At 42.8% G+C, this 17,225-nt stretch overlaps 1 protein-coding gene across 1 annotated transcript; it reads left to right on the plus strand.

Annotated features, from left to right (window-relative positions):
• The first annotated feature begins 7,506 nt into the window (after positions 1–7,506).
• Positions 7,507–14,326, plus strand: onecut1 (one cut homeobox 1). The gene is made up of 2 exons (XM_042331064.1): positions 7,507–9,105; positions 12,628–14,326. Exons 1-2 carry the CDS (start codon positions 7,962–7,964, stop codon positions 12,990–12,992), a joined length of 1,509 nt encoding a protein of 502 aa, XP_042186998.1. The 5' UTR covers positions 7,507–7,961; the 3' UTR covers positions 12,993–14,326.
• The last annotated feature ends 2,899 nt before the right edge of the window (positions 14,327–17,225 follow it).

Raw genomic sequence — 17,225 nt, forward strand, 5'->3', positions numbered from 1 at the left:
CTCTTCTGTCTTCTCTCCCCTCTTCTCTCCCCCTCTTCTGTCTACTCTCCTCCTCTTCTCTCCCCCTCTTCTGTCTTCTCTCCCCTCTTCTCTCTTCTCTTCTCTCCTCTTTTCCTCTCCTGTCAATCAACCACAACTAGGTTGTTGTCATATTAGCTGACTGATATGCAGATGTTTTGAAACATGATCTAATAAAATCTCTATCTGCTTCTCACTTTTAAAACACATTGATATCAACAGCATTACATATATCATGTTCTTCAAGACAGCAAGAATAAAACAAAACGTGTTCATATAAAATATATGATTTATAGGCCCACAGTATAATATAGGCTACTGTATCTATAATTTATTTATCTGTGTTGTTTCTGTACAATTTTTATGTTTCTTCATTTAAAAAAAATATGTGAAGGGTTTTGTATTCTCTGATATGTTAGAAATTGCACTATAGATTATAGGCCTTCTACTTTTATAAATCCGTAAGAATTGTCTGAGCCCATTTCAGCAAAGGTTAATTGCTTTCTATGACTGGTTATATTTATAAGAAAACCCCTATAGGCCTGGGCCTAAATGCCCATTCATTGTTTGCATGTTAATTATATAAGGAAGATTTGTTGATAGGCTACGAATTTACCATAACCTTGTCCTTCACAATAGCATGGATATCGATCATGACAAGGATCCAGATCAACATACACTAGATCTCTCTTTAAATACCCTTGTGTTGCAAATATTTGGTTCTCAATCTATTTCTAACGTCACCAATAATAAACCATGTTTTGGATAAAACTGCGGGATCATTCAAATAAAATATTTCAGAGTCCAGCTGAGATGAGGCTCACGTGCTGAGGGCTGACCGACCCCCACTTCCACGTGCCCTCCACCACGGATCGAACCTTTCGATTGAAACTGAAGTAATTTGCATACTGCATACTGATTCCCTCTCTGCCCGGGCCGATCCATAACCGGGCTGCTAGTCAAATGCGCGAGGAGCATTAAAAGCACGGGCAGAGACAGGGGGGAACCGCACGAGGAGCACACGGGACGGACTGACAGGCAGAGCGAAACGGCAGGTTTTATTCCGCCGAGGAACCGGAGAGTTTGAGGTTGAAATGGAGGCACGCCCTGTGCTGTTTCTACAGGACGCACGAGGGCAGCTTGACCTGCCTGCACGGGAGCCTGACTCAACACCGGAGAGAGCGAGACACTCCAACTTTTGTTGAATAACTAGCCATTAAACCGATGTGGAGCTACAGTGTTCATCATGGAACGTTCAGCTATAGAAATATACTGTCTAGAATAGACATGCCTTTCTGACATGTAGGAATCATGTCCGCTATTCATGGCATTCCGTCTGCATTTCTTAGTATATCTGAACTGAACTGGACCATGATGGAGAAAGCTGTGTGTCTATGTGTGTGTTCAGATGGGGTGTGTATCTGGGGTGTGTTCAGATGTGGTTCAGATGGGGTGTATTCTGCTGCAACACTGTGGTGTGTTCTGATGGGATGTGTATCTGGGGTGTGTTCAGATGTGGTGTGTATCTGGGGTGTGTTCAGATGTGGTGTGTTCTGATGGGATGTGTATCTGGGGTGTGTTCAGATGTGGTGTGTTCTGATGGGATGTGTATCTGGGGTGTGTTCAGATGGGGTGTGTATCTGGGGTGTGTTCAGATGTGGTGTGTATCTGGGGTGTGTTCAGATGTGGTGTGTATCTGGGGTGTGTTCAGATGTGGTGTGTATCTGGGGTGTGTTCAGATGTGGTGTGTATCTGGGGTGTGTTCAGATGTGGTGTGTATCTGGGGTGTGTTCAGATGTGGTGTGTATCTGGGGTGTGTTCAGATGTGGTGTGTATCTGGGGTGTGTTCAGATGGGGTGTGTATCTGGGGTGTGTTCTGATGGGGTGTGTATCTGGGGTGTGTTCAGATGTGGTGTGTATCTGGGGGGTTTGACAGGAAAATGTGTGTAAACTGGGAGGCTCGTAAAAGATGCATGAGGGCATCAGATTCATGTTGTGGTAGGAGATGACAGCCAGGGGTGTGTGTGTGTGTCAGACATTGTTTAGTCAGAGTCTGTTTGGACCTATTTCATTATGTTATTACCAGTTTATTGTTAGGTTTGGCACTCATCCACCAGTTGATATCTACATTCAGGGTTAAAAGAGCTAGGGGCATTAGACTTCAATGACAACACATTTTAACCTGATATTAATATGAAGGATTGTGTTACAAATGTAAACTAGATTTATATAAATTGATATTTTAACTCTAGTAACTGTAGTAAGTATAGTTGTCATCGCAACAGGCGAGCACACAATGCAGATGTTCTGCTCAGTGCCTTTGGCCCTACCCTTACACACACGCGCACTTTTACTGCTTACCACAAATGATCCAACTATCTTCTTCATTTTTTGTCATGTAAATGTAGTCTATTGACTGGGGTTTTAGAAGACCATTGCAAAAGCCAACTTTTACACGAAATAATATTTATTTTTTAAATACGTTTATTGACGAAAGGTCTGGTGCTGCAACAAGTTATCACAGTCTCACTGCAGAATTAGACGTTCGTCCACATTCTCCAAATGTCAAATTTCGTCTCCAAATGTTGTTTTTATGTGTTGTTCCTGCTGCTTTGTATAGTTCAATTTATCCTGGGTATATTCAGTGCTCCCTGAAAATGACAAAAAAAATCGAACCCAAAACCCTTTTTCCTAAACTATTTTGTTTTGCCAGACATTAATGCAATAACATACATGATTCGAAACCATTTCAGATGGAGAAATATTGGCCTACCACCTTATGAAATGTCTCACTCATCTCTCGATGAACATAACATAACCTCTAGGTAAACCACCCTGCTCCTTATTTTGTCTATTCTATATTTTCTATTTAATTTAAATATAATATATATTACAATGGTATAATTTGGTGTTGCAGAAAAATGTGTTGACAGCGAGACAACCTAATCAGTGTTTTCTCGTGGATAAGATGATGATGGTGATGATAATGATTTCCACCACACCATGACATTGTTAAGACAACCTGTCTGCGATTCTAAACAAAGATGTTTTGATTGAAGAATATTCAGACGTTGAGACAGTTGGATATACGCCTGGCCTGCATGTCACTCTTTATCCATAAACATGTGTTCCCTCCATCAATCGTTATAGCCTAGGCCTAGCCTGCTTTATCACAATATGCTATGAATATATTAGGACAATTAATTCCGAGGCGAAGACACGAGAATCTCCCATGATGTCGAAAACCAAATGACCCGGAATAATCTAACGTCGTTTCAACAGGGCCGTAGATACAAGCGATCCAATCCAAACATTTCAGATAGTGACCCTAGTGCCGTCACTAATCTGCTCTCAATATTTGCAGCTCTCGCTCCTCAAATAAATATGTTTAATATGCCCGTACGAACATTACAGCAACCATCAGATGACGTATGGTCATTATAACCACTTAGAGACAGCTTTTAACAACTTGTGTAAGGCTCTAATGCTTCAAAGACATATAAATTGATATAAGAATCTAGGACATGGGGAGAATTAAGACGATTACCTTATGATAAGGCTACAGGGGAATATGTTATAGTGTAGGCCTAATTACCAATAGGCTATTGAAAAATAATTTGGACAGTTTATTTTCCCTCGAAGTCAATCACTGCATTTCTTACAATGGAGTCGACTGCAGCATATCATTACACTACAGATTTATGCCAGTTGGCCAGGGATATAAATGATTACAAATGCTATATATTTAATATCATAAATCCCAATAATTATAATAAGTGAAGGTTGTGTTAGTTACCGTGCCGCTCAGACAAATGTCATGTTGTGTGTAGCCTACTGCTCAGAAAGAGCATCCTTTTAAATGCTTTCGTTTTTTATAAAACAAATTAGGTGTGAAAGTATAAAGGTATAAAGGCATATAGCTCATTTTTCTACAGCCTACAAGAAGTAGGCCTAAAGAACGGGTTTTATTACAATACATGTATTCCTTTTAAAGTGTCAGTAAAGGGAATTCGTTCTTGCGAGTTCTAGAAGTTTACTGAAGAATGCCATAGTTGCTGATTCGAGACCTGTTTGCAGATTGACCATTCAACTATTTGAACTTTAAATTAAACGAATAGTAAACTGTTTTTTTTATTCGAGGAAGTAAGACTACCCTACATAAAAATATTGAAAAAAAACAGCGCCTAAGATTCTAATTTTATTTTGAGTTGCTATATAGCCTTTAGCAATCAATAAAACGTTTGGTATCAGGCTATTACTATTCTATACGAATTTAAAACCTCGGTCTGAAATCAAATATTATTGAATTGGTTAGCATAGTCTATGCACAATATTTAGCAATAAGAAATAGGTAGATATTAATAGTGCCGGCCTACATATAATCATGTGAACAGGCATATTGACCACGCTTAATTCAATTCAGGCCACTGTAAGTATGGATTTCGATTATATTAGTCTTGTCTAGAAATATAGTGTCTACACGGTCGCTTTTGCCTAAATCTGGTTTGGGAATTCTAATAGTGTCGTTATGAGCGTTAATAACCCATCTCTGTAGTAGTATGTCACTATCTGTAGAGCTGAGATGATCGATCCATGTGCCTCTGTCTCCACTATAAACCACAGCATATGAAATGAACGATAATAATGTTATGCTGCACTTTAGTAACGGCCACCGTAAAACCATGGAATGTTGGACGCTATGCACTGAAGGCTACAACCAAATAGTCACTATTCGGGTTAGGATATTTGTAGTAGGCCTAACCTTTGCTCCATAAACATACTCTGTTACCATCCTCATCAGCATTCACATAGAGAGAGGAGAGGCATGGGCCTACTGTATTAATAATTGTATATGCAACAAAGGTTATTGGATTCAACACTATAACCTAATGCCGACTGTAGGATATATATGACTGTGAATATGACCCAGAGTCAACAGAATACAACAGCAGTCTGTGGATAATTAATAATTAATACAGACAGTCTCCACGGTGCAGCCTGACCAACCGACCCAATGGGTGAGGGTGTTTCCGCTTTGCTCTAATAAGGCTGGTGCTTTGAGTTAACTTACCTGAGTGACTTTTACCTTCTGACCAGAGCCATGTTTTTATTTTATCTAAATAAATGCTCTGCTTCTGACTATTCAACTACGTAGGAATGACTGGTAACCAAGCCAAGAGCATCGTGATGTTCTGTTGAATATTACGATACATGCTATTGTGGAGGTGGCTGCTGCAGATCTGTGGTATAGGCCTATCGTTTACAATATGACAATATGTTTTCAACGACGTTGTTGCGGGACAGTCATTTGTAAGCTACATGGCCATAATTAAAACGGCCAGACATGTCATAGCCTATCTACTGTATGTTGCTGCAGTTACGGTGAGGGAAGGAGTTTTATTTTGAGCTGAAAGGTTTTGTTATGTCAGTTGACTTCTTAGTTAGTTGACACACGTTTTATGAAAAGCAGTGTTTATGTGAATAGGTTATATATATATTTCTCTCTCTCTGTTTCTACATTCATCAAATACTTGCTATAATAACCACAGACCATTCTCTACAGGGACACGACACACACTGCGGCTTTGACGCGTGAATAGGCCTCAACACTATGACACTCAAACACATACACGCGCACACCGCCCTTCTGCATGTTGCTGGAGGGAAAAATATCGATCAGCATGAGAATGTGTGCAGATGTGGCTGCTGAAACGTGAATCTTTCTCTTTTTATTTGGCCTGATATAGGTTATAATAATTTTGTCAGTTTGTCTGATAGGAGCAATCTGTTATTCGTGATGATTGATTATTATTTGCCTTACGAATGTTATGTAAATTAATTTAGCAAATTGATAACATATTTAATTTTAAATGTATTACTTTTTAAATGTTAACACATTTTATTTACTTTGTTGTCATTAACTATTTTGTTATTAGGCCTAGGCTGCACGTTTTGTTTGTAAGTTATCAATAGGCCTATGTCGAATCTCTGCCCAGTCCTTTATTATGTCCATACCGTTGGAAAGCATCTCGTTGTTCATTAAGTGTATTTGTTTCTGGGCAAACGTCAAGTCCCCGCACGCCACTGACGTTGACTTCCTATTAGAGACCATTTAACTTTTACGTTTCTCTTCTTTAACTTGTTCAACTGAACGATGCCCTGTTGTTCTTGACCCTGACAGATGCCGCGGTGTGTGTGTGTGTGTGTGTGTGTGTGTGTGTGTGTGTGTGTGTGTGTGTGTGTGTGTGTGTGTGTGTGTGTGTGTGTGTGTGTGTGTGTGTGTGTGTGTGTGTGTGTGTGTGTGTGTGTGAAGTTAATCTGTACGAGCAGCTGTTAACATGAGGAGTCTTGAAGCGTCACCTTTGACATGTGGCTCCGGGCTGGCCACTGGCCGCAGCAAGCTGTCGCCTGCCTGACCGCGTGTAAAGGGACGCCTCGAACCCCCATCAAGTCATTTGATGTTCATCCATTGTGCAGCCAATTTAGGAAATTTACAATGTTTGAAATTGTATTGAAATTGTATTGTAATGATGTAGGCCTACTCAATGTGTGAAGGAAATAAAATGACGCAATAAAACATAAAACATATTTGTCATTCAATATTTGTCATTCAATTTTTTCTCAATTAATTACTAACATTAGTACGTATTATTATCATGAGAGATGTAATGTTGACGTAATCATAGGCCTATTCATGAATGAATACTTTTCTTCACTGTGATCAAGTTCACACACACACACACACACACACACACAACACACAAACACACAACACACACACACACTCCGCGTATCGATGGGGGCACGCGTGGACACACTTAGCCTACACACACCCACACACTCCCATGCACTGCCGGCCGGTTCGTTAATCTTAATGGTTTAACAATAGACACATCTGTTCATCTTTTTATTTCTAAAGAGAGAGAAGTACAGCTTCATTTGTTACTTCAAACCGACATATGGAATGGTTTTCATTCGGACTGGAGATTGCTACAATAATCCTCTATTAGGGGACTTTTAGCTTTATTATATAAAAATAGAGAAACAGCATGATGACATTTGGTTCAAGATAGGTGGTGATTATGAAGGACACGTGTGTGAATATAAGGTTTTGAATACTGCATGCACACTGTCATGGTCTAATCACACACGCAAACGCACCTCATTGACGAGTGGAGAATGAACCCGGAAGTTCACTTCATTTGTTCTGCATGACATGTTAAAGGAGGCTCCAGAACGATATTGGATCAATAGGTTTTTATTTGTGTTGAAATACAATAGGCTCAATAGGCTCCATTGAACGTGTAAATTATAACCTAGTAAATAATATTAATGAATTTGTGATGTAATTATTTTATTCCAATGGGTGTGTGAGGGGGGGTTAATAACCAGCAGGTATCTTTATACCTCTGTTGTAACTAATAACTGACGTCAGAGCAGTGTGTGTGTGTGTGTGTGTGTGTGTGTGTGTGTGTGTGTGTGTGTGTGTGTGTGTGTGTGTGTGGTGGGAGGGGATGGAAGGTCGCCCGTGCGCATGTGTGTATGTTCGGGATCGGCAACCGTGAAACAGAGGTGTGGAGAAACAGAGCAGCACGAGAAAAGCCACGGAGAGAGAGATGGCGCAGGACCCGAGCGGAGCGCAAGGACAGGCGGGGGGGCTCGAGACACAACCCGGAGGAAGCAAAAAATTAAATGTAGTATCAATAAAACGAGTCTAAAAAGGGAAATAAAAATATATAATCGGAGGAAAGAAAAGAATCAACAAAGACAAGAGGAAGAAAACACCAGCCACAAAAAACGTCCATCAACCAGGATTCAGGAGACAGAACAAACCACCATAACAAACCAACAGACTGGGAGGGAACTTTCCCGCCGTGAGGACTCTGGACTGTTCTGTGGACATCCATCCCTCTCCCAGGTCACATAGATGGTCGCCAAGCATTATGAACGCGCAACTGTCCATGGAGAGCCTCGGCGACCTGAGCCATGAGTCTGTGGCCGGTCCAGGAGAGCTGCTAGTCGGCCACAGCCCACACCCCCGCCCGGGTGGGGGCCGAGGGCTGGCGCACCGCTCCATGGGCATGACGAGCCTGCTAGACGGGGGAGAATACCACTCCCATCACGGACACAACACTGGACACCCCGGTCATCACCTGCACCCTGCCATGAGTATGTGCGAGACCCCCCCTGGAATGAGCGCAAGCACCTACACCACCCTCACACCTCTCCAGCCTCCCCTACCCCCCATCTCCACTGTTGCAGACAAGTTCTCTCATCATCACCATCATCATCATCATCCACACCACCACCATCCTCATCATCCTCACAATCATCATCAGCGACTCCCTGGTAATGTCACCGGCAGCTTTACGTTTATGAGGGACGAAAGGGGGCTGGCGCCGATCAACAACCTCTACTCCCCATACCACCACAAAGACGCCCCTGGGATGGGACAGAGCCTCTCCCCACTGTCTGGCTCTGGCCTGGCCGGCCTACACAGCTCCCAGGCCGGCCTGCCTCCCTATGCCCACCCCGGGGTCTCAGCCTCCATGCCGGGGGAGAAGATGCAGTTGACTCCCGGTGGGTTCGAGGCTCATCACCCCACCATGCTGGCCAGACACGCCGACCAGCACCTCACCTCCTCGGGGAACATGCTCCATATAAACGGCCTCCATCACCACCACCCCCATGCCCACCTCGGAGCCTCGGGGCACGTCCTGGGCCACGGGAACACCCGGGACAACAACACCCAGAGCCACGCCTCAGGGCCCGGGGTTCAAGTCCACGGGGTTGGTGGTGGTGGCGGTACCGACGGCAATTCGTCGGGTCAAATGGAAGAAGTAAACACCAAAGAAGTAGCGCAGAGGATCACCACAGAGCTGAAGCGTTACTCCATCCCCCAGGCTATCTTCGCCCAGAGGGTGTTGTGTCGGTCCCAGGGAACACTGTCAGACCTGCTCCGGAACCCCAAGCCCTGGTCCAAGCTCAAGTCCGGCCGGGAGACCTTCCGCCGGATGTGGAAGTGGCTGCAGGAGCCTGAGTTCACACGCATGAGCGCGCTCAGGCTCGCAGGTGAGCGAACCCTCGGTAATACCTACTTCCTTTTTATTTCTCTTTCTCTCTCCCTTTACTCTTTATCCATAGGGGGTATTTAAGATTGTTTGGTGCTCGTCATTGTAACAGTAGGCCTATTGTCTGCAGCTGTCTTGAATCTGACATTGGAGTAGCCAGTGGTATGACAGAACTGAAACCTCCCTCTGGAATTCCCTGCAGTTGAATTCATCATTGTCTTTGTTGTAATCTCTGTCTCTTGGCTTTTTCCATTCTATAAGATAAGGGCCCATGTGTCTATTCACGCGCGCGTGTGTGTGTGTGTGGGGTGGGGGTGGAGGGTGGTGGTGTGTGTGTTGTGTGTGTGTTAGTGTGATGATCTGGGACCCGAATGAGCTTATTTTGCACAACTCATGAGCTTTTTGTTGTTCCCAACAGAGTCCACGCGAGTCCATGTAAACAGAGTCCACGCGCGGGAGAATAAGAATCACGTTTAAAAAAACTATTTTTACATCATGAAAATATTAATTTGCTGCCAGTACATGTAGTAACATCCTCAAGCTGTGCATTTCAGGGCTGAGGGATGGAACATCTGCGGAAAATAGTATAACAGAATAACAATATAATATAATAGAAGATAATACAATATTTTCCAGGATCAATATGACCATTATTTTAAATCTTGAGGAAAGCTTATGGAAGCTGTGTCTTTGGCTGCGTTGACGCACTTATTGTGTTTCAGTGAGTGTGTTTTTGTTTTGGAGCTAAACTCGTTAGGAGGCGTGACGCGGGGTTGACTCTGGGTTTGTGGTAATTAACTGATAGATAGCTCTCTATTAATTTGTCCCCGAGGACCCGAGTCAATCCGCCTGAACCGTTCTAGCGGACACACACACCGAGCCACGCAGTCGCCAGCATACAAAGGAATTGCTTTATGTGTAATCAATGACGCGCTGAGGCGGATGTGTTTTTGGCTTGTGAAAAGTGTGAGGCGGTACGTTGCTGAAAGTGTGTTAAATCGCCATTGATTATTTGCAGCGTGTGTGTTTGTGTGTGCCATCAACAGTCTTGCATAGCAAACCATATATATACCATATAATTTTACATGTTATTGTTTTTGTGACTTAAATAGACGAATAAACATGTTGCAGTCCAAACGCAACTCTTGATCTTTCAATGCAGGTGATTCAAAATCAGGGTATTACTTATTATAAGTCTGTTGACGCACGCCAAACACATTTGTATTGATCCATTAGAATTAGAACCAATAATCCCTTCCATCTCGTGAGCTAAGGGAAAACATTATCACTCAGGAGAGAAAAAATATACATTTTCCCGGAATTGTTTTCAGTGAATTCATGAATGTTAGGCAGGACGCCTGTGCTGTTCTATTTAGCCCTGACATGCGTTTATAAAAGTAAAAAGTAAAATAACATATTTTTCATTAGGCTTATAACACAATAAGCGTAATGAAAAATATGTTATTTTACTTTTTACTTTTATAAACGCATGTCAGGGCTAAAATAGAACAGCACAGGCGTACTGCCTAACATTCTTTTTGAGTGGGGGGATCATTTTACCAGTGTCTCCCTCTTCATTCTATTTGAGCCTAATTTCACTTCCATAAAACCTCAACCACAATATATGTAGCTATTGCATCCATGCGCATATATATTTTATTTCTCCCTAATGAAAGTATATACATATTATTATTTTTATAACTTCGACCTGAATCATAAAGGCTTCGTTGTGAAATACCTCACCTAATATTAATAACGTTTCAGATTCTGGAAATGTCTGTAAACAGGAAAAGGAAGCCCGTACCCGAACATATATCGATCGGTTCTCGGGTGAAATGTGTGTGATCGGCCTACTAAGAACTAAAATAGAAGATTGATATTGATTATTGAAATGTGGCTTATTCCATTTCCCCATGTTACATCATGTATGCCTGGCGGTTTTCTCGTGTCACCGAGGCCTATGCCTGCCGGTAGACTAGACCTACTCATATCATTAACCTATTTAATATTGAATTGATAGATCTTTTTTCACGAATTGGAAATGCAACGTATTACATGTGAAGTGGGTTTAAAATAATCGAGGATAATGCAGAAAAAACGCATTTCCGTTGTGGTCCTCTGCTTTTGGCACGATGTTGTTGAGAAGTTGCGTGTATAGTTCCCTAAATAATTCCCTAAAAGCTTCTTGTACATTCTAGACCTATACACTCCCTCTCACACTCATCAATTAATCAGGCTTATATTCATTTTGCAGCAAATACAGAAACATGTGTTTTCTTAAAGCCATTGTAAAAGTTAAGGCCTGACTTGCACCTGTCGATCATTTATCTCACGCGTTGATTCTGACATTCATTTTGTTCGTTAGAATTATTCATTTTGATATTCCTGTTTGGGAAGTTTGTGTTTTTCTATCACTAGGCAAGTTTAAAGCAAATTCTTATTTTCAATATTATACTGCCTTGTTCAAGAACGTCAGAACTTGTCAGCTCTTGTATTCGGAAACGCTCTAAACAATAGGCCACCTGCTAAATAGCATGTTATTGAACATATTTGGAATTTAAAAATAATTAAACTTTTCTTGGATTCGGAAAAGGGGCTATTCATATATATTTTTTTACACACAACACACACCGCTGTTGCTGGTACACGAGTGTGTGTAGTCACGCCATTGCTAGGCTACCTCAGTGTGGAGTTATCTGCTTAATGATTGTCAGACGGGCAGAGCTGTGTGTGTGTGTGTGTGGTGGGGGGGGCAAGGGTGATAACGAGCCTGGGAAAGCTCCCAACCTGTCCGACTACCTGTCTGTCAGCTCCGCGCGGTGGCTGCTGGGGTGTCACTGTGGCCTTCAGCACGTTGATTTATAGCGCAGCAGATAGGATAAAGCTTCACATACACACAAACAGAGCAGATAGGATGCCAACTCAACTCCACACGGAGCGGTAGCTCTCTGTTAATGGTTATCTAGGGGTGTCTCTACCTAACTAGGCTAATACTGCTGCTATCACAGAACACACACAGACCTTTCTGTGATTAGTTAATTTCATATACTCGAATATCACACATTAACAACACGCACCTGGCATGCAGATCCATCTTGCTTGTTTTGCATACATTTGTAAGATGGTAGTGAAATACCTTTGGTCCAAGAAAAGATGGTCTAAGATCTATATTAAATAATCTATCTGGGACAGTGACTGTCAAACCGATGTCCTCCAGCTAAGTAGAATGAATGGCTTTTGGTCGAAATCAGCGCTGCTACAGCTGTTTGACAGCTCACTACTGCCCTCTATCGGTAAAGTCTCGATATGCAGGGAGAAGCCTACTTACCGTGTGCTTCAGCACCACGGTCAGCGGCAATTGTTTTCAGCTGTGAACTCCGATGTAGGTTATTATGAGGCTATCCGTGTATGTGTGTTATATTCCACGGTATAGATGATTGTGTGCTGTAGCCTATTGTTGTTATACAGTGTTGTATACTGTGTTCATGTTGTTATGATATAGTTTGTTATAACATATCTCTTTCTCTCCCATCCTTAGCGTGTAAGCGCAAGGAGCAGGACCATGGCCACTGTAAAGTTGGTGGTGACCGTGGTGGCAGCGATGGCAGCAGCAGTGGAAACCACAGCGGCAGCAACCACAGCGGTAATGGTGGTCACTCCAAGAAGCCTCGGCTGGTGTTTACCGACGTACAGAGAAGAACCCTCCACGCCATCTTCAAGGAGAACAAGCGTCCGTCCAAGGAGCTTCAGATCACCATCAGCCAGCAGCTTGGCCTGGAGCTGACCACCGTCTCAAATTTCTTCATGAACGCACGCCGACGCAGCCTCGACAAGTGGCTCGACGACAACGGAGGCTCCACCCACTCCGCTAATTCCTCCGTCTCCACCTGCAGCAAAGCCTGAGGAGGAGGGACTGGAGGGGGACAGCGGGCACAGTTTTGAGTTGATTTAACTTGGAAAAAATAAGTTGCCACGCTGACTTACAATTTTGAATTATGTCATCTCAGGTAATCAAGTGTTGAGTTGACTACATTTTATATTAGATATGGTGTTAAAGTTTTTAGTTAGCGTGGAGACTTATTTTTTTCTAGTTCGAAGCAGTCAAGATTTTTTACTGTGTATGGGGAGACAGACTGACAGACTCAACCTCGGTGGAAAAGCTTTACAATGTAGAAACCAGGAGAAACTAAGGAAAATACCTATAAACAGCGTTTTGACCTTAAAGCCTGTACTATAACACTGCTATTTATAGTGTCCAAAGAAAAAACAAACCAAAGACTTGTTTTGACCTGCTTTAAAAACTCTGTTTTGGCATTTTACCCAATCACTGATCTCACAGCTTTAATACCTCCTGCCCACTGTCCTTATCTTTGATCTGACTGGTCGGTTTGAGGGAGGGCCTCTGGATGGACGTTTAATCAGCCTATCAGCTGTGTGGGTTCTGACCAGTGGACGGAGATCCTGTGGGACGGTTCAATCAGCTTTGAGGAGGAATCTTACAGGTGCCACTGGAATGTTCAGCAGCCGTTTGGATTGGTCAGAGTATCTGTCCGTCAGGTCAAACAGACATTTGATTGGTCACAGTTTTCTGTCCGTCAGTAAACCCCAGACACTCCAGGTAGAAGCTGCCATAAACTGATCTAGGTTCAGATTACCTTGCCCCCAATCCTATCAGTAACCATTAGAAGGATTAAATAAATATTGTTTCTGACCTGGGATCAGTGATTAGGGGCGACTTCTACCTCCTGCACTGGAAGAGCAGACAGGGGAGGGGGGAAATTGCCCCAGTAGGAGCTGCTAACCATGACCCATAACCCCTGACCCATTCCTTAGTGCTTTCTTCCTGTACTGTTGAAACAGTAAAAATGAAAACCAAAGCTTTCTCCACTCCAGGGCAGGTAGCCTAGACTGTATGCAGTTATAATACCAAATCACTTTGACAGAATCACAGCAAGAAGTACAACCAAAGAATAATGTCTTATATTTTGTAGCTGATGTTGTAAAGAGTATTTTTAAAGACCTGAGTGTGACTGTTAACACTCTCCTCTCCTCCTAACCCTCCATCTCTCCTATCTTCCTCTCTCTCCATCTCTCAGTGGTAGAAAAAGTATCCAATTATCATACTTTAAAAAAGTAAAGATTCCTTAATAGAAAAGGACTTAAGTAAAAATGAAAGTCACCCAGTAAAATACTACTTGAGTAAAAGTCTAAAAGTATTTTGTTTTTAAATATACTTAAGTATCAAAAGTAAATGGAATTGCTAAAATATGTGAAAGTGAAAGTAGAAATCATTTCAAATTCCTTATATTAAGCAAACCAGACGGCATCATTTCCTTTTCTTTTTTATTTACAGATAGCCAGGGGCACACTGCAACACTCAGACATCATTTACAGATAGCCAGGGGCACACTGCAACACTCAGACATCATTTACAGATAGCCAGGGGCACACTGCAACACTCAGACATCATTTACAGATAGCCAGGGGCACACTGCAACACTCAGACATCATTTACAGATAGCCAGGGGCACACTGCAACACTCAGACATCATTTACAGATAGCCAGGGGCACACTGCAACACTCAGACATCATTTACAGATAGCCAGGGGCACACTGCAACACTCAGACATCATTTACAGATAGCCAGGGGCACACTGCAACACTCAGACATCATTTACAGATAGCCAGGGGCACACTGCAACACTCAGACATCATTTACAGATAGCCAGGGGCACACTGCAACACTCAGACATCATTTACAGATAGCCAGGGGCACACTGCAACACTCAGACATCATTTACAGATAGCCAGGGGCACACTGCAACACTCAGACATCATTTACAGATAGCCAGGGGCACACTGCAACACTCAGACATCATTTACAGATAGCCAGGGGCACACTGCAACACTCAGACATCATTTACAGATAGCCAGGGGCACACTGCAACACTCAGACATCATTTACAGATAGCCAGGGGCACACTGCAACACTCAGACATCATTTACAGATAGCCAGGGGCACACTGCAACACTCAGACATCATTTACAGATAGCCAGGGGCACACTGCAACACTCAGACATCATTTACAGATAGCCAGGGGCACACTGCAACACTCAGACATCATTTACAGATAGCCAGGGGCACACTAACACTCAGACATCATTTACAGATAGCCAGGGGCACACTGCAACACTCAGACATCATTTACAGATAGCCAGGGGCACACACCAACACTCAGACATCATTTACAGATAGCCAGGGGCACACACCAACACTCAGACATCATTTACAGATAGCCAGGGGCACACTGCAACACTCAGACATCATTTACAGATAGCCAGGGGCACACTGCAACACTCAGACATCATTTACAGATAGCCAGGGGCACACACCAACACTCAGACATCATTTACAGATAGCCAGGGGCACACTGCAACACTCAGACATCATTTACAAACAAAGCATGTGTGTTTTATGAGTCCACTAAATCAGAGGGGGTAGGGATGACCGGGGATATTCTCATTATAAGTGCGGGAATTGAACCATTTTCCTGTCCTGATAAGCATTCAAAATGTAATGAGTACTTGAGGGTGTCAGGGAAGATATTGGAGTAAAAAGTACATTATTTTCTTTAGGAATGTATTGAAGTAAAAGGCAAGTTGTCAAATATATAAATGGTAAGGTAAAGTACAGATACCCAAAAAACTACTTTAAAGTAGTACTTTAAAGTATTTTTACTTAAGCACTTTACACCACTACCATTTCTCCTCCTCTCTTCCTCACCCAGTATCTCTCCTTTCCCTCCATTTCTCTACTCCATCATTCCGGCTCTCCTTCTCTTCCTCCATCTCACCTCAGTGGTTATAGTTGGATGCTATGCACGTCAGGACCAGGAAGAAAGCACTACAGTGGCTTGCTTTCCCAAAGTATGAGTCAAATTGTGTGGAGTTTACTGTCTAGGGCTTGGTTCGCTCCTTTGCTCCTCTCCATGTCTGGGGTACCAGACTCTGGACTGGGAGTGGGGGTATCTCTGCCTCTGTCTGTGGGTTACTGTAGCTCCTCTCCATGTTAATGAGTATTATATTAAATGAAGCAAAGCCAAGCGAGAGCTGCTTCCTCACGTCGAACAGAAACCAACAAAGAAGAGGATAAAGAAATCTCTAAATGTGTTAAGACCTACTGATATTTTCTAGTGTGAACCAAAGATGCTACCTCACTCAATTTCCATTTGTGATTTCTATCACTTTGATGATACCAAAGATAACCAAAGATTTTGTCATTGCATGGCCGACATGAGTGATGTGGATTGAAGGTTTACTGTATTTCCTTATCCTTACCCCCTCCTCTCCTCTCGTCCTCCTCCCATCACCCTGCCCTGCTTGGTCTCTCAACATCTCTGCTCTCTACTTATAAAGCTATAGGTAGACATGATACTGAAGCTGTAGACTATGTTACCAAAACAACGAAGATGTTGACTACACTCTACACATACATATTAACAATGTTCTAGAATGAGATGTTGACAACGTTCTAGAATGATATGTTGACAACATTGAACGTTCTAAAATGACATATTGACAACATTCTATACAGACATGTTGACAACCTATACTGTTGAAAACTCCCAGGACGAGTGCCTTGCTTGAACCAAAGTGTTAAACCACTGTTGACCTCTCTATGACCTTTGACCTTTTACTCTTTGAATACCTCAGCCTGTAGAGACAGGCCACTACTGAAGACTAAAGGAATATCTCTCACTCTCTCCGTCCTTATCGCTCTCTCTCTCTCGCTCGCTCTCTCTCTTTCTCTCGCTCTCTCTCACAAGTGGTGCTTTCGCCAGCTCAACCATGCAATGAAAACATACCAAAGGAATTTCTGATCTCCACTCCTGCTGATATACCAAAGCTCTTCTTCTTCTTCTGTCTCCCCTGCCCCCCTCCCTCCCACTCTCCTCCCATCCTCTCTCCTCCCCTTTGAAGGAAGGCCCAGCACTCTGGCCGTGTTTGTCTCTGAATACCTCATAGTGAGAACTCTGTGGTTCTGTGGAGAGAGATTGTCAAAGTGGGTCAGGCAGAACTCAACTAGTTTGGTAACTAATGTTGTTATTATTACTTCTTTTAAAAAGATTTATGGT

This window comes from Oncorhynchus tshawytscha, linkage group LG12 (assembly GCF_018296145.1).
Source record: "Oncorhynchus tshawytscha isolate Ot180627B linkage group LG12, Otsh_v2.0, whole genome shotgun sequence".
NCBI lineage: Eukaryota > Metazoa > Chordata > Actinopteri > Salmoniformes > Salmonidae > Oncorhynchus > Oncorhynchus tshawytscha.